Source organism: Xyrauchen texanus, chromosome 3 (assembly GCF_025860055.1).
Source record: "Xyrauchen texanus isolate HMW12.3.18 chromosome 3, RBS_HiC_50CHRs, whole genome shotgun sequence".
NCBI classification, from domain to species: Eukaryota; Metazoa; Chordata; class Actinopteri; order Cypriniformes; family Catostomidae; genus Xyrauchen; species Xyrauchen texanus.
The window spans coordinates 10,614,494-10,635,842 of NC_068278.1; the positions used below are offsets into that span (position 1 = coordinate 10,614,494).

Sequence of the window (21,349 nt, forward strand, 5' to 3'; positions counted from 1 at the left end):
GCCAGAAATGATGATATCTGATTAATTTTACAAAATTAGAACATCAATCTATTTGTTTATTATTTAAGGCTCGTAACATGCTGATTAATAAAGCTAAATTTAGAAGGAAAGTTTTTATTGTCTAAAAGGCACTCTGGAACCACGTCCACTTAAGCGGCACATCATGCTTACTCACATGCGGAGAAAAGAGGCAACGCGTGCAGAGCGGGACAGGGCATTTATGAAACGTGTTCGATGCTAGAGAACATTTTTCAAGAATACAGTGAAGAAAGATCAGATCTGGTGTACACAGTACTGTTGTTTTGTCGCGCTGCTCACTAGAGATGATGAGAGGGTGCAACCGTCGTCAATCAATCCATGGACTGGATCCAGACCACGGTGACTGGAGTGAGGTCACGTTAGCTACTTCATACAGTCTGAAGCTGCGTTTCCACTGACGTGGAAGAAATCTGCTCCCAACGCTAGGGAACAGCTTGCTCTGCGCCGCAGTCAATTCTACAATCTACCTCACGAGCGTGGCGCTCCGCTTCCATAGGAATTAATTGATAGTGCTCGCTCATTTTCGCTCACTATGCACCAGTGGAAACGTACAATAAGAAAGCCAAACTGCTTGCATTTTTAGCAACACACACCTTATCGTCTAGATGTAGAACACAGCCTAAATATCAAAAGAATACTCAAAAGATAAAACATAGCGTCTATGAAAGAATGCATCACTTTTGCAAATTGGATGCCAAAAACAAAATCAGCCAAATCTCATAAAGTTAGAGGAATGTAGGTCTTGTGTAGACTTGTATGCAGTATCCAGCTTCTGTCCAATAATGCAAAAGCTCTGATTCACATCTATTTTAATAATCCATGAAAGCACAGGATCATAGAGATAACTCCAGAATACTGTAATGGGGAAATGTTTGTGACTTTACTGCGGTATTGTTATCTAAAGCATGCAAATGTGTAGCAGACACATAAAGTGTCCTTGGTTTTAAAAAAACATTGAGATTTTAGACTTGGGGAGGTCTTATAATATAGTGTAATTTTAAAGATGCAGAATAAAGTAAAAAAAGATGATCTTTCTCACATACACACATGCTATATCCCTCAAAGCCTCATTGTCATTCCCGTTAAAAATTGAAGACTGCAGTGAATAAGGACTATTGCTGTCTGATAAATTAGAATGCATAGCAAGGCCGAAAACAATACCGGAACCAATCACAAAATGAATTAGGCTTGTACAGTTAGTGGATTTGGATCGGTAGTAAATGTTTAAAAAAAAAAAAAAAAAAAAAACATTAGGCAATTGTGTTTTCATGATCGATCATTACGGTGACTTCGGAGTACTCAAGCCTTCCCTTGTTGAAAGCTTCAGTAATGAGAGAGAAAGAGATGGGAGCACAAACCTGGGCTGATCCTCTCACTCCAGAGGCCCAGAGAAAGGAGCATGCACGCTAGTGTTTTAAAAAGGGCTGGGAGCCGGAACAGACTAGAATTCCACATCTGCTGTTCTCTGAAGCAAGCCCCTGCGGCTCAAAGAGTCAGAGAGAAAGAGTATACTAAAGGCCCCATGTTAAACACTCCTCCTTGTTCTCCTTCAGGCCCGAACCAGAAAAATTATCCAAAAATTCAAAGAGGCAACTAGAGAAATGAGAGGAGGAGGAGAACAGTGTGGTGAAAGAGAAGGACAGAGAGAGAGGGAGAGAAGAGAGAGAGCAAGATCTGCAAAGATCCTTCAGTGGAGGGTAATAAATCTCAAAAACAGCGAGGCAATAAGAAGTGAAACCCTGGGCCCCCACAGCACTATAGGCCCCTTACCTTCTGTTTCTTTCTCTCTTACACACAGTGGTTTCTGTACTACTGTTTAACAGTATAGGCAGTAGCCTCAACCTTATAGACTAACTAAAGCAAAACAAATACAAAAACGGCAGCTGCCTTTGAAAATCGCAAGCACCAGTTTGATTGGCTGGCTTCAAGCAATTTCCAGGACTGTGCAAAGTTGTTAGAACAGAAGTTCCCTAGTGCTACAATGACCATTTCCAAGCAACAGCTAAATTAGATTTCAGATTTTTGCGAAGTCGTATTACAGACCTAGATAATGCAATTGCTTGGCTTTGTCCAGCACATATACACATTAACAGGGCCCTATAAAATCCGTTTTATTTTTTCCCAAATTCAGTTTTATTTTTTCCCAAATTCCGTTTTTTCCGTTTAAATTTTTGAAAATTCCGTTTAAATTTTTGCGAATTCAGTTTTTTTACCCTTTACTGTTATTTCAGTCGTAAAAAGAATGTGCTTTTAATGTTAATGATTAAAATGTACACAAATAAAACAGGAATGACCTTAAATTTATTGAGGTAACAAACATAACATTTACTCAGTACTTTTACTGCATGATGCAACATAACACTGTTATCCTTGTTCTTCACATGGCTTTTGGATGACAGGTGGTCAGTGCATGTATTTTTGCGCTTCCAGTCAACGGAATGTTGACAAAACTTGCAAAACAATAGTTCACCTGACACGTAAAAGTCACGAGGGAACTGCTCGGCTCTGTTTTTTCGCCAAAAGCGGAGCTGTGGAGAGCCGCTTCGCCATTTTTTCATTGTTTTGATGGGGGAGGGTGAGGGGGAGCTGAAATGACGGAGCGGGAGGGGTTGTGTCGCCCAGATTTGCGTCCCCCGGTGTGCATTTCCCCCAGACGTACGTTCTTCTCCCATACAAAAACAGAATTTCATTTCAAATGTAAAAATTCCGCGAAATTCCGCGTTTACACCAGATTCCGCGTTAATTTGCCAATTCCGCGATTCCGTCCGCGATTCTGTGATCGCGGAAATTATAGGGCCCTACATTAATCTGACCACAATTGGCTTCGGCATTGTGGGCTAGGTCTGAAATATAGTTTCCGCACAACGTGTATTTAACGCTTTCTGCTGAAATCCTCCCTTCAAATATTCGATAAGGCATTGTATCATGTATGCTTGAACAGATAGAAGACAGTAACTTCGATTTCGCAAAAAAAAAAAAAAACTGCTGTTGCTTGATTATAATTGGGCATATAAATGCATTAAGTGTTATATCCAATTGTGGATTTACCTACCCCGAAACAACAACAAAAAAGATAATTGTGTACAGAAAAAGCAACAAAGGGTACCAGACCTCATGCTGATAGTCAGAGAACACCCCTACATAATTTTCTTCACTATTTTCGCTTTTATCCACCTCATAAAACTGCTGTTCAATGGGCTAGTCTTTGAGACATTTAATTTTCCTCTTTGTGACATTTCTGTATGTTGCTCGAGACACTGGAAAGAAAATTTGTAACATTTTTTAGGCTACCGGTAATTTACAAAATATTTGAAAATACTTCCAAAATGAGCTCATCTGGTTCCAGACATTCAGCAGAAATAAAATTTTATTATGTCACACAATGACATAAATGTTATGTCTAATATTGAGACAGAGAGGCATTTCACTTCTCCCTGTATAGATTTTGTGCAAAACAATTAAAGGGATTCAAGAAATGGAGGAAGCCATTTCAAATGAGGAAGAGAAACTAGGGATATTCTAGCAGGCCTGAAGTAATCTCACCAAAAGTGTCCCAGCGTAAAACAGCTTTTCACATTCCAGTGACTTCATCCCATACCGTTGAGTCTGCAAAAACTTTTGTAATTCTGTGTAAAACTATTTGCACCAAATGGACTTGCAAAAAATAACCATTTCCAAACAAGTTTCCCAAACACTCCTCCCAGCTTACAGTGGTCTGACATACAGATATTCCCACACCAATCTCCACTGCTACAGAGCGATTCTTTCTCCAATACGCCTGTAGAGGGTTGTATTGGTTGACCTGAAACAATCAGATTGGAATTACATTTGGAGCTGCTAGTGGTGCAGAAATTACACACTACAACTTTTATTGAATCAAAGACACTTTGGTATGAGAGATGGAATTTTATCTGGAGTTTGTGGTTTTCACACTGAGGTGGGGGAACAGGGCACAAGTCTTTGTACCAGGTGCGTGAGTTGCACAATTCCCTAAGCCTTGGCCATCTTCCAAATCTCCTGTTTTATAGTCTGCAAAACTGCACATCTTAACCACTCTCCAAAGTAAACCTCTTCTCCCTTTCCTTAACATGGACGGATATTCATGCAGCCATTCAGAAGTGAAAGAGGAAAATGGAGGCACTTTGGCCACTTTATGCTTTTTAATGTTTCTCTGACATCACAATGCAAGGGACAAGGAAGTGCCACACTGGTTTGTCACACAGCCTCTGAACTGTAATATATGTTGCTGAAAAAAAATTCTCGCTTAGGATCTACGTTCCATTACTGACTAAAAAAATAAATAAACAAAACTTGATTATTTGTCACCATGTTTGTCTTACTGATTCCAAATAGAAACCATCGTCATCAAACACTAAGGAATAATGTATATCCTGACTGGTCGTTGAAAACTTGGGTGTCTTTAATTATTCCACTTATGACTAAAAAGATTGTTTTAAAAGGCTGTCGTCAAGTTCGATTGTCATTTTTTGTTCGAAACGCTCAGATCAACTTATCAAATGGACTCGGATGCATTTTGATGCTGTGTACACAAGCTTGGAAAACCACCTGACAGATAGATATTAGTCCACAAGCCGAGTACCAGGTGCGTGAGTTGCACAATTTTTCGAGTGAGAAAACGAACATTAGAATCTGTAATGGATAGTTTACATTTGCTTTTGAGACCAGCACCTCACATTACACCACTAGAAAATAAACGTTTAAAAGTATGAAATGACAGCTTAAACTAAAACTACACATCTCACACATTATCAAGCGAACTGGAGGAGATATTTAGGAAGCCATAGGGGCTCTAAACGGTCATACTGTGGCTGTGCAAAACACGCAGAAATGCCAGACAATTACAAACTACTGTGTACAGGCCTTCATCCAAATCTGGGCTTTCTGCCATGTTTGCAATTACAAACCATCGCTCAGTGCAAACCTTACACAGCCCTAAATATCCAGTGTGTTGCAACTATAAATCCCATATCTTGATGAAATGGTGGTATAAAATGTGGTTGCTAGTTACGAAAATAACCAAAGTGGCAAGTGGTTATATCGAGAGAGGCACCTGGGTCTGGAGTTATCATGAATGAATCTAGTTAAGCTGAAAGATGATTTTTTTTTAAACGATTCACCTTAAGAACCAATGAAACCAAGCTAAAATGGTTGACTTTAATATTTAAACAGTAAAAAAAACAAATGACGATTTGTTCGTGATTACTGGTTAAGGTCAACTCTGATGGCCAAATATTAATCTAAAGATAAATAGCTTCTGGAGAACCAGTTTGAATTTAAGACAATTATTTTTATTTAAAAGCTCATTCGTTTCAGAACTGTGGTCCAGTGGTGCTCAAGTGGGCGACTTGTGTTCGAGTCCGACGCACAACATTTATTGATGCCATTCTAACAATAACTTCCTGTTCTCTCTCCACTGTCTGTGTAAATAAAAGGGTCAAAAATAATGTTTAGTGAATAAAATAAATTCGCTCACCTTGCTCAGAATCAGAGTCTGGCCTGGTGGGACCCGGGGCCACAGGTAGAGGCCTTGGGGGCCTTGGTTTGGGAGTTGGTGGCGAAATCTTTTTCTTGCCAATGAACTCCACGTACGTACCAGGAAAGTCCCCCTTTTCCTGAGTGGTTTCATTAAAGCCAGGCAACCATCCGATTTCATCCGGTCTCTCCTCGATACCATCCGTGTAGCCGACTGCAAGCAGTGCACCCTTATTGACTGTAAGAATGTCCCCTACATGCAAGTCAATATCCTCCTCCCTCTCTTTCTTGTAGTCATACAGTGCTCTGTACTGATATCCTTCTGCACTCATCTTGATGGGTCGTTTCAAACATTCAATGATGATCAGCTCCTAGGAGGTTTTTGAACCAATGTTTGGATGAGGGGCAAGAGTCAAAAGAGTGACTTTTAATCAAAGATTTAAGCCTTTATTATCATCTTCCACACTGAACAGTCTGTCTTGACTGGTGGATTATGTGAAACTAACAGTCCAGTGATTGAGTGCACCTTTGAGGTGCTGCGGACACACTCCCATCTGCGTGAGGCCTGTTTCTGTGGATCTCAATGCAAGTAACTCGAACCTGCAACAGAGAGAAGCCATTTTATACACACTACACAGACAATCAACTTCCATGGGGCAAACCCTAGCATAACTATTCTTGTTACAAATTATGTGCTCAAATAACAATAACCATAAGAATATGAAAATGGACTAAAACACACTACTCTATAATATAGAATTTTGGGCTAGCAATAGGCTCCTATAACCAGCAATGGGTTAAATGTGCTGTAACTGTACAGCAAATTAATTAAACTCCAATAAATGTGTTCAACTACTAAACTATAAAGAGACGGTAGCAAAAATGGAAGCATATTGCAATTGTTTATCTTTATTATTCAGCATAACGCTGTTTATAAAATGGTTAGCATAACTTCAAATGAGATTGAAAAACTACAGTATGTGCCCGCAGAATGCGTTGAGAAAAAGTAAACGAACACTATTTGAACAACTGTGAAGAATAGAGCAAATTGTGCAAAAGGAAACTTTAAGTGAGAGGAAATGCTGACCGAGCACTAGATTCAGCTTACTGCAACCGATTTCGATTACACTACAAATCGTCACAACGTCGAAACTGGACTTTAATAATTTAGCAGACCACATACACTGACCAAGTGTGAGGTCATTAATTCATAAAGCAGTCAAATGTGACTTTAAAGTTATAAAATGTTTTTCTAAGCATTAAAAACTAAACCCCAACAACAAATCGCACATACTGAACGCTGAAAAATATTATTAATCAGGGCCACATCGCTGGTCAGAGCATGACGTCTCGGTGCATATGGCGTTCATCGAAGAGATTTATATTTATTCCACAGGCACAAGCTTAGCATGTAGGCTAACATTAGCATTTAAGTTTAAAGAATGATTTGGAAAGTATAAATCGACCTATCTCGTATTTGTACAATCGAAAACAACACAAGTGCGCAGCCGCGGTGGTATTAAATCGCTAGTGTGAATGTAAAGAAAGCGGAGAGCGCTGTAATTAGATGCAGTCGGGACACGCTGTACTGGAACAATCGACACAGCAAAGCGATCCTGCCAAATGCATGCCATAATTGAAACATTATATCCCAAACTCATCTCGAATACATTGCAAATTGCATAAAACATTCCTACTCACCGGGTAATGGAGAATTTAGCGAGAGGTTCAATTGTAACGGCAAACTTTTTAAAAAAGTTGCAAGGGGTCCGTTCACGAAAAGCAGGCCCGAGAAAATCTTCTCTTCCCGTAAATCCAGATCACGGCAGCTCTCAAACGAATTTAAGCAGCTCTACTGCTAAATAGCACTCCTCAAACGACGCATTTTTGGGGAAATAACATCCAGCAGTGGGGTAAATTTCAACCCGCTAATTCGGTTATTTTTACTACTTTCTAACTTAACGATTGAGCTCATTTCCCGACAGCAATGCCAACTCCGCCCGAGTCACCACACTGAATTCTCAATGGCAGAATCACCAGTACGCAAGACACGCCCTCTGCGCTGCGTCACCGCCAGTCCCCCCTAAAGGACCCGCCCCCTCTTCTATATTCTCACGTTCACCCCGCCTCCTCTTCTTCAAGGGATAATTCACCCTAAAATGGAAATTCTCATGATTTTCTCAACCTCATGCCATACTAGATGTGTATGACCTTATTTTTCTTCTTCAGAACAGAAACTAAGGTTTTTTTTGAAAATATATATATTCAGTGCTGGGCAGGTACTGATTACAAATTACATGACAAAAAATACAATCAGTAATGTTATCTCATAGAGTACATTTGGGATAATGTAATCCGATTACTTTTGGATTACTTTCAGCTTAATTAACTATTATATAAAATATAACTATTTTATGTCACATGCATTTGAGTAGGATAAAAATGTATTCCATTCTTTGAACTATTGTGTACCCTGTGGGCAGGACCCTTAGAGATGGCATCCACTAGACTAGATCCATTGAAGCAATTAAGTTCAATGTGTGAGCTGCACACCATTGGTGAGGTAGTACGAAATAATAATTTATTTTTATTTTCTACCCAATTTGGAATACCCAATTCCCAATGCGCTCTAAGTCTTCATGGTGGCGTAGTGACTCAATCTGGGTGGCAGAGGACGAATCTCAGTTGACCATCAATCCATGCAATTTATCACATGGCTTGTTGAGTGTGTTACCTCGGAGATGTAGTGCATGTGGAGGCTTCACACAATTCTCAGTGGCATTCATACACAACTCACTACGCCGAGAGCGAGAACCACATTATGGCGACCACAAAGAGGTTACCCCATGTGACTCTACCTTCCCTAGCAACCGGGCCAATTTGGTTGCTTAGGAGACCTAACTGGAGTCACTCAGCACACCCTGGATTTGAACTCCTGACTCCAGGGGTGGTAGTCAGCATCTTCACTCGCTGAGCTACCCAGGCCCCACGCATATACATTTTTGAACTTATCTAGTTTGTTTTAAGTGCATAAAACAATATAAACATTACATAAACAAACAGTAATGAACCTGAAATCAACAACAATGACATTGCTAGGCCAAAGCAAACAGCACAAAACTCTTACACGCTTACTTTTAACACTTACTAAGTAATAGTCCATTCCTTAGCTGAGGTGCATATCGTACTGTTGTATTGTAATATAAGCACATGCTCAGAATGTATATCTGTCAGACTTTTCTAATACGAGGTAAGAATTAGAGGTCTGCAACCCGACCCGGGCCCAACGGGACCCGAGAACCCAATGGGTTTCAGGCCGGGATCTGGCCAGTTTTTCAAGTAGGACTTTGGGTTCGAGTCAAGTTCGTATTGTAATAAGTTTGTATTGTAATTAAGTCTACCGAACTTGTTTCATGCACGTGCATGTTAGTGAGCTTCATTAACATCGCCAGCCAGTAGGTGAGAAATGGTGTGTGGATTAGCGTCTGCCAGCAGAAAGTCATTCCTGCTGGGTTAATGGTTCCAGCAACAGGAATAAAGAATCCAACATGTTAGGAAAAATTGTTCTGTTGCCAGGCAGGCTCTTGTGTTCTCAAGTGACCAACAAGCTTTTTCTTTTACTGAAGAAATGACAAGACATAAAGCTGATCTGAACGTTTTAATCGCACTCAGATGCATATCATCACAAATGCTGATTTTAATCTATAGTGCTTCTGTCACCAAGTGTTTTTCCTGCATTTTTTTCGACACTAAAAATGACTAATGAAACCAGCTGCGGCACAACATTCTGTTTTATTGAACACTATTTCTTTACTCTGAAATGCTGAATATAGACATACGCATGTGTATCTCTATGGCAATCCTAATCCATACTTTCACAAAGTATGTTACTCCATAACTGTACGTTCACACCAGAAGCGGCGAGAGCGTCAAAATTCGCTCTGGCTGCCCTGCCTTCGACGCTCAAGGACGCTCGTGGACGCTCTGACGTAGTTGAAATAGGCAGCAACGTTTGTTCAGAATGCTTTGTTTTGTGAACTATATTTAAAGGGGCCGCAATTTAAACATCCAGACATGTCGACCATTTACTTTTTGCCGACCTATCACAAGTAGCGTATATCCTCATGTACTCTTTAAAATGTGAAAATAATTAATCGATCGATGGCAGTAAGTAATTAAAATTATAGTTGTTTGTTATAAAAAATAAAATACATTTGTAGTAATAACTGTGGTCTTGGTCATATATTACAGGGAAACCCGTCACGGCAATAATTCGTTTCTCCTCCATTTTATCTTCAGAACTAATGTTTGGTGGGAACCAAAGTTTACACGGTTGTGTTCTCTAGACTTCGCTAGAGTGGAGCACTACTATATTCCAATAGGTTGCCGCCGAACCGCGTCACAGCTCATTACCATAATGTTGACTGCACTTGAACTTCCATCTGACGCCCACGCCGCCCAAGACTCGAGACGCTGGCTGTCATTGAAAATGAATGACTTCCGGTCGATTTGACGCTCTCGCCGCCTCTGGTGTGAACGTACGGTAAATCACATCCTTAATCACTCTTTTACACTCTTTTTACATTAACATGTTATTTCATACGTTTTGTTAACATTTTCTGCCTTTTTTTTGCTGTCCGTGACGTGCAAACAAAGATATGAGCCACATGCAACATGTGTATTCGTCTCTCCATCAACTCGGACGTTTACCTAATTAAATCAAGCTGAATTTGTTCTTTCTCAGTACTGGAACACTGAGGCTTCTCAGAACAGAGCAGAGAAAGTCCTCACTGGAACGCTGTGTAATATAAAAATAAAAAAGAAAGAAAAACAAATCAGAGGATCCCTTTGAATTAAACTGGGGCACATTATATCACCTGATTTTGGCATTATTCAGATTTGTTTTTTCTTATAACAAGTACAATATGGGTTTATATAAAAAATGTACATAGAAAAAAAGAATATATATATATATATATATATATATATATATATATATATATTTTTTTTTATTTTTTATAAAAAATGGAATGTTTAAAATATTTATTTTGTCTTTACTTGGGTTTTATACTAGAAAAGTATTAGATTTCCTACAAATGTTTCAAGCATGTTGCTTATGTCATTCAAACCTCCACAAAATCTAGAACACCTCAGAGATAAGTTTAGTAAGCAAATTCAAAGCAGATGCCACTTCCTGCGTTCCATTTTTCCCTCTCTGTCAGGATTCATTATGGAGTACACAGGACTCATTTAGAATGGCCAATCCCAGGCACATGACTGTGAATGTGGGTGGCCTGATCATGGGGGAGGTTAACTCTGAAAAATCCCCTGAGAAGACTACTGTCCAAGGGCTACTGAGACTGCTCAAAGCATTCAGGTTATGAGAATTATTATTATTTTCTTTTTTCCCCAAACTAATACTGTAAAAAAGGACTGCAGCTGAAATTACAGTGGTATAAGAATCTAACGCAATAGTTTATTCAAAGAATATACAGCGGGGAAAAAACATTTGTAAACCTCAAGGAATTATCTTCAATACTCCATAAATTTGCTCGTAAATGTGTACCTAAAGGTGCACTAAGTAAACTTTCCACTATAAAAATGAAGAAATGATAAGGTGCCCACTTACTACAGATTTTTGAATGGATCAGTGACTATAACTATACTATTTTACACAATTTTCTTCTGAAAAAATTGTCTTCCAAATGAATAAATGTAACCAAATTTTACCAAACATCCTTGGGGATGAAACATGTATCATTCTATTTATTATTCTGATTCCAGTTAAAGGGATAGCACGAGAACATGACACACACTCAATGATGAAGACTCATTGGGTGCTTCTCAGTCAGAGGGCTGCAGCCATGTTAGGCTGGATATCTCGGCTGCCACGTAATCTAGCACCGTCGAAGGTCATCTCAATCGTTAGGACCCTTGAAATACAGCCTTCGTTTGCCATATTTTGGAGGATTCACCAAGTGCGTCCTTCATGGCCAATCATACACATGTCCAAAATTATTTAAAAAAATGTCCGAAATGCAAGTCGAATGACTGCAGATGTGGAAACCTTTATGATGCAGCATTGTGCATTTTCTAGTCAGTCTCATTCTAGTGTTGAAAGCTGAGGAGAAGCCTAGCTCACAGTCTCAGAAGGACTGGTCTAGGAAAGACACAGCCTAACTAGGCTGCAGCCTTCCAATTGAGAAGCACCCATTGAGTGCTATGCAAACCTTCAGTCATTGTTGTGTTTGGGTTTGCTTGTGTTTGGAGAGGCTTTTGTACACTTGGAGATGTTTTTGTACACTAGGATACATTTATTTTGTAATGCTATAACTTTTGATTGCTTAATCTTTCTCAGTTAGAAGTGACTGGGAACAAAACAAAAGCCACCTTATTTACACCCAGAGATATATAATGTCAAATCAGATAAATAAAAAAAAAAAAAAAAATAATAATAATGTTTTGTTTTTTTAATTTTCAGTAGTTTTTTAGGCAAAGAATCTAAAAATGTATCATAATCTATATCATTAAAAAATGTGAAAAGTTTTCTTTATAATGATACCAAACACTTGTTTTGGTAAGTTATTAGCCTTTCATTTTGGGTATGCCACAAAAACAGGAAATCTTTGAAAAACACCCTCAGATATTATAGGGTTAAGACCAAAACTGCTTTCTTTTACTTAATTATTTGAATGAATGTGATGTGAAAGGCGCAGTTTGTCAATTTTTCAGAGTATTAAATACATGAATATAGGCCTAACCCAAACCCTAAACCTAACCCTTACCATAATGGTACTTAGACTAAAACAGCATTCTTTCACTTTCTTCGGTACAAATGTAGTACCTCACTAGCCGGACAGCAAAAGGGTTACAACGTCAAAGGCAGAGCGTGGGCAATTTTCAGGGCATGAACATTGGCCGAATGTTGCCGTTTTCCACACATCAGGTCTGAATTTCTTCAGGTCTGAAAAATCTGAACACGCCAATTTCCTGTGTGATCATGTTGTTCAAAATCCATTAGCAGAACCGAATGTAATGAAAGTCATTCAGTTCCAATATTATTCTAAAAATTTATCCAAGTCTGAATAAGATCTGGCTCTCAATTCCAACCTTATGTCTTCAGCTATGATCGTGTATTTTGACTAGAGTAAAGCAATTGACTTGACCATTCCAAGTCATTGGTTGCATATTTACTTGAGCATCATTGTTATGCTGCATGACTCACATGCTATTGAACTGTTGCTCATAGATACACATCATAACATTCTTCCATTAAATTTTTAATTATATTCAGAATTTATCTTTCCCACAAAGATTACAAGCCATCTGGGTTCTGGAGCAAAGTACATATCTGACTTATAAATGTTTAGTTTTTCCAAACACAGTGATTCTCATTAATACCAATAATTATACCAAATACCAAATAAATACCAAAGATCCAATAATGTGTCATCTGTTCACATATATCATATACACTAGCCATCTGGAGCTTCTAGGTGGAGTTTGGCAAACCTCAGTGAAGCAGTAGCGTTCTGTTTGTATAGCTGTGGTTTCCTCCTTGGTATCCTCCCGTGCAAACCACCGTTGTTCAGTGTTTTCCTAATAGTGGATTCATGGACATTAACTAGCACTAGCCAGTGCACAAGACCCAAGCAGAACCTTAGCTGTAACAATGGAGTTCTTTGTGACCTCTCAAATCATTGCCCTTATTGAGTGATTTAATTTAAACAAAAACTCCCGGAAGGAATAGCTATGGTTTTGAAAGTTCTTTATTTGTACATATTCCATTTGACCAGGTAAACTAGCCTTTTTTTTGGTTGGGGTATATACTTCTTCATCCTTTAAAGCATTAACTTTAAGGCCAGCTAATTTTTAGCAGAAAGCAGTTTTTGAATTCACAGAATTGACTCTTTGGTTTGTCTGATGGTATATACATGTACAGCTTCTTCAAGTACAGCTTTCATGACCTGATTAAAGATCCGCAGGAATGTTATATAGATGCAACAGTACCCGCCCAATTTTTCCTCCATCTTCATTCAGGAAGTATTTTTCCCCACTCATTTATTTTTCCCATAGGGATTTCATAAAGTGCTTCATAATAGAGTTCTAAGCCATGAACAAAACCAACGAACTCCAAAGTGAATCTTATTATTACAAACTTTGATTTCTAGCAAGAAAGTATTTTTTAAAATTGGACAAAAATACAAAGATACAACTTCATCTCCATCACCTTTTTGTCAAAGTAGCCTGCTTGTTGAAGTTTAATAGCCTCTCAACTTTACGAAATCTGCGTAGGGCGATGCTTACACTATATTGATTTTAGTGCTTAATAACAGATAAGTTACATGAACTTGAATGTGTTGACACAAAACAAATCTAGCTAAATCATGCAAATCAGATAGCATGACTGAAAGAAGGAGCTTCTGATTGGCTAACTCATTTTGGTAAACATGCTTATCTTGCTCGTTATTTTCACATGCATATATGAGCTTTTGATTTGCTACAAATATTTGCCTTGTGGCAAATTGTCAATTGTTGCAAATATTTATACTCATCTTATTTCACATGAACATAAATAACCAAACTCATTGTGACATGAGTATTCTGAGAAAGCAGACAAAGAGAGCATAGCTTTCTCCCTAATGTATGTGTGCTGACGTTGGCTGCATTCCAGCAATTGCCTGCAAGCTCTCAATTCAACAATGCAAATCCAAATGTAAGGTTTGTCCAGAAACATCGTTCCACAGATAGAGGCTGTTCACAACTTGTGGAACAATTTGTCCTGGAACGCAGCTGCTTTGTTTGCATTTCACCTGGTCATGCTACAGCACTCTATTCTGAGAAATGAATTATGCAATCTTAGATGGTAAGTAGATTACTTTAGTTCACAGGACTTGTGCAACAATATTTACACATTGTAACTGCATTTCAGAGTTTAACAGACAGACCTACAGGCAATATTATATTCAATTTAAGGTTATTGTATGTTGCCAACAACCCATTCAAAGGTCTGAGCTAGAGGTTTATATATACATATACATATACATACACATACACCGTATATACAGTTTTTTCTTCATACTCCAAAGTACTTCTAAGAATATATGGTAGTTAACAGTGCATAAAGGAATATAGCTACACATAAAAAAGTACAATGGTGTTATCATAGTAATCTGGATATGGTACCATTGTAATAACACATTTTTCTTAACCATTACTATGCTACATGGTAATAAATGGTTAAGAAAAATTTGGTATTACAATGGTTCCATATCCAGATTACTATGATAACACGATTGTACGTTTTTAAAGGGGTCATGACATGAGAAACCAAATTTGCCTTGATCTTTTGGTATATAAGAGGTCTTTGTATCATTAAAACGTCCTGCAAGTTTAATATTTTAAGACGTCCTCCCCATTCTAAACGAATCATTTATTTAATCAAGCTCAAAATACAGCTCGTTCTGGATTCATGGTTAGAAGTGACGTGACGGTTAGAAGTGACGTAACAGCGTTTGCATATGACCGCCTTCAGCACAAGATAACTACGCTTTAAGCGCAAGACAACTACGCTCATTTCAAATCGCCGTGCGCCTCACAAGTGTTCAGTCGATGGACAGCGAGCTCTGACAGAGACTACTTGTGCACAGGAAAATTACGATGCCACACAGATGTGCTGTTCCTGGCTGTGGTCAAACAAAACCTCTGAATAAGCTGCCGAAAGATCCAGACGTCAGGGAAAAATGGATGCAGTTTATTTTTTGCGGACGTCCCAGTCACGGCAGTGTTAACTTAAGCGTTTGTTCTGTACATTTTAAGGATGACTGTTTTGAGAACAAATCTCAATATGATGCTGGCTTTGCCAGAAAACTTTTGCTCAAAGATAAGTCCATGCCGACTATTCTGGGAACAAAGACGACGCAAACTGTAAGTAATCTATTTTAAACTTTAAACTACTTTTTAAAGCGCAATTTCATTCATTATGAATAATCACAGTGTTTTTACTTAGTTTACTTGCATATTGTTCTGGCTGGGGGCGTCAATAATTGATACATAGGCACTGACGTTAGCCAATCATAACAGTGGGCGTTAACACTGAAGTCTTAAATGGAAAACGCCCCCAAAACAGACTGTTTGAATCAGAGGATGAGAAACAGGGTGGGAAAAGGTCATAAATCACTAGATTTTAAAAGTTTTTCTTAAAAAAAAATATATTAATACTATAATTGCACCTAAGTGAACATAATAATACAATAAAAAAAAACCCATGTCATGACCCCTTTAAGTGTAGCTATATTCCTTTATGCACTGTTAACTACCATTTTCTTTTACATGTGTGCATCAGTTTCTCTAAGTATGTATTTATAAGCTTTGAGCTAAGACTCTACCTTTCCTTTGGCTTTTTTTATATTAATTAAATGTATAATTGCAGCTTAATCCTAAAAACTCTTTTAAACTCTTAAAATGTCTTTTTACAAATGGACTTGATATACTCTCCTACTGAACATGTGTGCTTCGTAAATCAACAACACATTACAGCCGCCACTGAAACATTCCCAAGTGCTTAAAGCAAGTTCAAACATGTCTTACATAAAAAAAAAAAAAATAACAAAAAAAGAAAACGAAAACCCTTGTCTTGTTGCTAGCTTCACAACCAGGAGATCTGCACGGGTCTCTTTATTTCTATTGAAAGCATGTTCTTTCATTAGCATTAGGGCTGCACAACATATTACATTTATAAAAAAAATTGCAAATCGATAAAGGAATGATTTAATACAGTAATGTTCAAGGCGACATATGTAATTTGGAACAAAAGACAACTATGTTTGTGATCTCTGGGATAGATGGTCCTTTTTTATTTCAATAAAGCCGAAACATGCGATGGGGTTTCCGATGTTCTGCGCCCCCCGATGACAACATTTTAGGAATGTCATATATCGCATTTTTCAGCACTAATCAGCATAGACATTAACCCTATTGAAATTTATTTTTCTTTAATTGATGATGAATTGTCACTTTTTGAAAGGCAATTATTTATATTTATGCTAATATTTCTAACTCTTAATTACTATCTATCTATCTGTCTGTCTGTCTGTCTGTCTGTCTGTCTGTCTGTCTGTCTGTCTGTCTGTCTGTCTGTCTGTCTGTCTGTCTGTCTATCTGTCTATCTATCTATCTATCTATCTATCTATCTATCTATCTATCTATCTATCTATCTATCTATCTATCTATCTATCTATCTATCTATCTATCTATCTATCTATCTATCTATCTATCTATCTATCTATCTATCTATCTATCTATCTATCTGTTGTAAGATTATATATGCAGAAGAATTCCAGCAACATGATTTGAAATTAGGAAAAACCCAGCCTTTCAATTTGGAATGTTTCAAAGTCATAAATTACAGGCCTTCTACAAGGACCATCAGATTTGCACAACTCTAAGACATTTCATCTTAATCTAGCCTTGCTAGATAATGCTGAAAATCGTTTTGAACTGTTGTAACATTTGTACCTGACAAATTAATGATTATAGACTGATGGACCTCTTATAAATATAATCTTTACTTTTGTATGATTCATCTCATTCTACTAAGAATGTAACTATAAGGCTTAACTTGATAAAATCCATGTCTGGTGGTGGCGTAGTGGGCTAATGCACTCAACTGTTAATCAGAAGGTTGTTGGTTTGATCCCCACAGCCACCACCATTGTGTCTTTGAGCAAGGCACTTAACTCCAGGTTGCTCTGGGGGGATTGTCTCTGTAATAAGTGCACTGTAAGTCGCTTTGGATAAAAGCGTCTGCCAAATGCATAAATGTAAATGTTTATCCCATGAATTAACCAGTATTATTTTGTAGCCAGGGATTTTAATGTTACCTACCCTAGTATGTAATCGTTCGCTGGCATATGCAGAGAAAGTTGATGACAAAAAATATCATGTATCTTGTATCATTCTCAAGATATAAAAGCTCATGATTAAATATGCACTTTTTTTGAGCGGGAAGACTCTGGAACAAAGAACCATATCTCAGCTGTTGGAACAGACAGCCCAGTTGACCACGTGACTCTAAAAAGTCACAGCGCAGGACACCTTTGGCGCCTTAAAGCCAATTTCAGTTCAAATATTTGAACATGACGTCTCGAGAAAACTCATCACTCTCTACGGCCTCTCTACAGCCTAATTGATACTTTCGAACAATCCTCGCCTCCAACAATGTTCTGGTATTGTCAGAAATGTTGCATCACATTTGTGCTGTATGACTGCTCCTAGTGCAGTCATGTGATAAAACATCCAGTAAATGCTGTCAATCTAAACGACTGGGACAAAAGTCTTGGCTAAGATATGTACCGTACAGTCTGACATAATGTCACATAGTGTGCCATGGCTTTTACCCAGATCTCACTGGGATCATATCGTACAGTTTGAAAAGCAACAATTGTAAACGACAGTAAAAAAATTCAATGTAAACCCTGCTTAAAAGGGTTGTTCTCGGTCTGAATAAGTTTCAATGAGGACCAGAATTCATGCTGCAAAATAAATTCTGGCTATGCAAGGCTAATCTAAAGGCTAAAGTGGAAACATGGAAAAATGAAGTATACTTTAGCCTTAAGTCTGCTTCAGTTGCCATGTATGACACGGTGCTCATGGCGTAAATTTAGACGTAAATTGCTAAATTGTGCAGCCAAATGTTTTATGTGCACATTGTCTGCTCTGGTGCCTGGAATCGACTGCACTAAAGAGTATCAGAGAGTCGAAGTTTGCATGTGTTGAATGCGTCCGTACATGTTCATGGTCAATGGAGTATACTTTGAAAGGCTAGTACACTCTACCCTGCATTATGTATAACCGCAGAAGGAAAAATTAAGCATAGCCTACAGCATAGATTTTGAAGTATTCAAAGTACACAAAGCCTATGCAACCTTCAAGACATTTAAAGCTACTTTAAACCTTCTTACAAGGCTTTGTCAAGCCTACATCAAAGTTTGTCTTTGTGAATTTTCATTTTCTAGTTAACAATGTTATGCTTAATAGAAGCTTCCCATGCTTTGCAGACAGTACCACACACACACACAAAGAGTCCACTTATTTTCATCTCGCACTCTGAAAGCTAAGCAAATCAATCCTGTCCACAGACTGTTGCTCATGGCTCTCTAAATTTAGTGTAGTATCAACATGTATTATTATTAATACCTGTTTATGACCACAAAGGCGTGCACAATAACATACTGTGTACAGTATGCATGTTTGACACTCAAATAATATACAGAATATACTGTGCACATTTGACAAGATTTGGGAAAGGAGTGAGTGAACTGTCCCAAAGCCTAACCAGTTCTGATTGGGATTGTTAGCTGGTCTTTTGTTCTTGCTTACAATGTGCCCTAGATTAGATATGCTGAGGCTCCAAACCTGAGAGTGAGCATACCATACTGGGGGCCACCAAACCAGGAAACTCTGCAGTGAGGGCTTTTATCATGCTAATCAAATATGGATATCAAAGCAGAGGTCCACACAGACCACCAACTGTCTCTTGGAGATGGAGATGGGAAGTGGGGCACCCACACATATTGAAGAGAAAGCTGTGATGTTACCTAAAAGGAGCGAAGAGAGGTCCTACATCCCATATCTATCACCCTTATGCCGGTTTAAACTACTATGACTGTTTTCCTTCTGCAGAACACAAACAAAGATTTTTTGATGCAGGTAGGATGTGTTAATATTTTAGGGTTGTTAAATTATAAAAACTTTGAATCGAATTAATTACATGACCAGCCGATTTACAGTATCAAAAAGACGAGTATCAAAATCTGAGTTAAAATGTTTTCCCAATCAGATGAGGTTTTTAATATTAATGCTCTATCAAGTTTTAAATCAACAAAACCTACCTCCAAACCATAAACCTTAAACCTAAACCTAACAAATAGTGTCAGAAAAATGCAAATGTGAGATGAAAAATGCAATTGTTGAAACAACCATGTCATTTTGTGGTGCATCAATGACACTTTTGGCTCAATTGTCAACTCTGGTGCTCCTCAAGCCAAGTGTACACTACACGATTTGCAGTCGACATCCTGCGACTCACAGTCCGTTTTTCTTCGTGCTGGTGTGAACACTTTAGGACTGTTGTGTATCAACTACACAACCATTCGTCCCCGAGTGAGACCATGTGTACACCTGATATTAAGATGAGTTTTGGATGATCCGATCACAAATGTACAAGCGAGACATCACCGTTACACCTGGTCGTCTCTTTTGACCACTTGTGACGTGAAAGAAAACCACTAAAAACCAGCACACAGTTTCTCTTACAATTTTCCTCAATCGCTTTTGCTCAATTCTCGAATGAGATTATTATTTTTTTTCATAAACAATAAGTTAAAATCTCTGAACAATTAGTTTCTTGATCAAACCAGATTTTAATTTCTTATTAATTAAACAAATTGCACGTGTTTTGACACGTGTGCAAAAGAGTAAGTACAATTGCCTACAATTTGCACAATAACTAACTGAAAATGGCTTGCTGATCAAAACTGATGAGTTGTTTCTCAGTGAAATTGTCATACTCTTCACAACTTCTTAGCATTCTTTCATCATGTGAGCCATCAAATACCTAATGATCCATTAAATTATCAAAATCTGTCAGACATATATGTACAGTACTGTGCAACATTCTAAGGCACATACAATGTTTCATAAAAACATTTGTCTTAAGATGGTTATTTATATCTTCAGCTGTAGTGTGTCAATAGGAAATATGAATTTATACTCCCAAACATTCCATTTGCAAATAGAAAAGGATAGAAGAACAGGGAGCCCTGCAACAGATGCCATGGCCCCCACATTTTGGTGGTATTGGCCAATTTTCTAACACAATAGGTTTTGAAGCATGAATTAAATGTTTTGGGTGAGTTACTACATTTTGCAGACATGCAATAGAGTTGTGATGTCCAATAAAACAGTTGTGACAACTGCACTTATAGTTTAGAAAATGTTAAGACTGTTTAAATAAACGAGCCAAAGCGATTGAGAAAAAATATAATATTCCCAAAAATTATGTTTAGAGCAGAATACGAAGTTATTTTAGTACAGTGCCTGTGTGACAAGATTTTAAGTTCTCTCTCAAGGAGGAAGTGGGAGCCAGATAAACAATCCAACGTGAGTTTCTATTTACAACACTCTTTCAGTGTAATACACAAACTAATGGCGTTTCAATATAATCAGAATCGCCCACAGACAGCATCGTTCGTTTCAGCTGTTAGAGATAATTTCCACATGGAGCCATCTGGCCTGTGACTTACTCCCCCCCACCTTTTCTAGAGAGGAAATCCCAACTTGAACTTAAAAGGTTGGAGAACCAGATACCAATGGGCGATCTGCACTTTAGCATCCTTCATGCAATGGAACCATTGGAGCAGGGTGTGGTCCGAACAGAGGGTGAAGGCCCTCACAAGCAGGTAATACCGGAGGGTGAGGACTGCCCATTTGATGGCTCAGCACTCTATTGTGCTGTACTTCGTCTCTTGCCCCGAGAGCTTCCGACTAATGTACAGCATGGGTGCTCCTCCCCCTCCACTACCTGGGATAATACAGTACCCAACCCCCTGTCTGATGCATCTTTCTGTAACAAAAAAGGGAGAGAGAAGTCAGGGAAATGCAAGAGCGGCCAGGCACAAAGTGCAGCTTTCACCTGCATGAACACCTGCTGACACGGGTCTGTCCACTCGACCGGATCTGGTGCCCACTTTTTAGTAAGATCAGCCAGCGGGCTGGTGACAGTCGAATAATAAGGCATAAATCTCAAATTTAGACA

At 38.3% G+C, this 21,349-nt stretch overlaps 1 protein-coding gene across 1 annotated transcript in view; it reads right to left on the minus strand.

The window, feature by feature from the left end:
- pik3r1 (phosphoinositide-3-kinase, regulatory subunit 1 (alpha)) overlaps window positions 1-7,553 on the minus strand; it is a 33,676-nt gene extending 26,123 nt beyond the window's left edge. The window contains exons 1-2 of the mRNA XM_052098785.1: window positions 7,234-7,553; window positions 5,534-6,132 (exon numbers count right to left, since the gene is read on the minus strand). Coding sequence (XP_051954745.1) covers window positions 5,534-5,864 — 331 coding nt within the window. The 5' untranslated portion in view covers window positions 5,865-6,132; window positions 7,234-7,553. The remainder of the gene's footprint in view (window positions 1-5,533; window positions 6,133-7,233) is intronic.
- Between the last annotated feature and the right edge of the window lie 13,796 nt (window positions 7,554-21,349).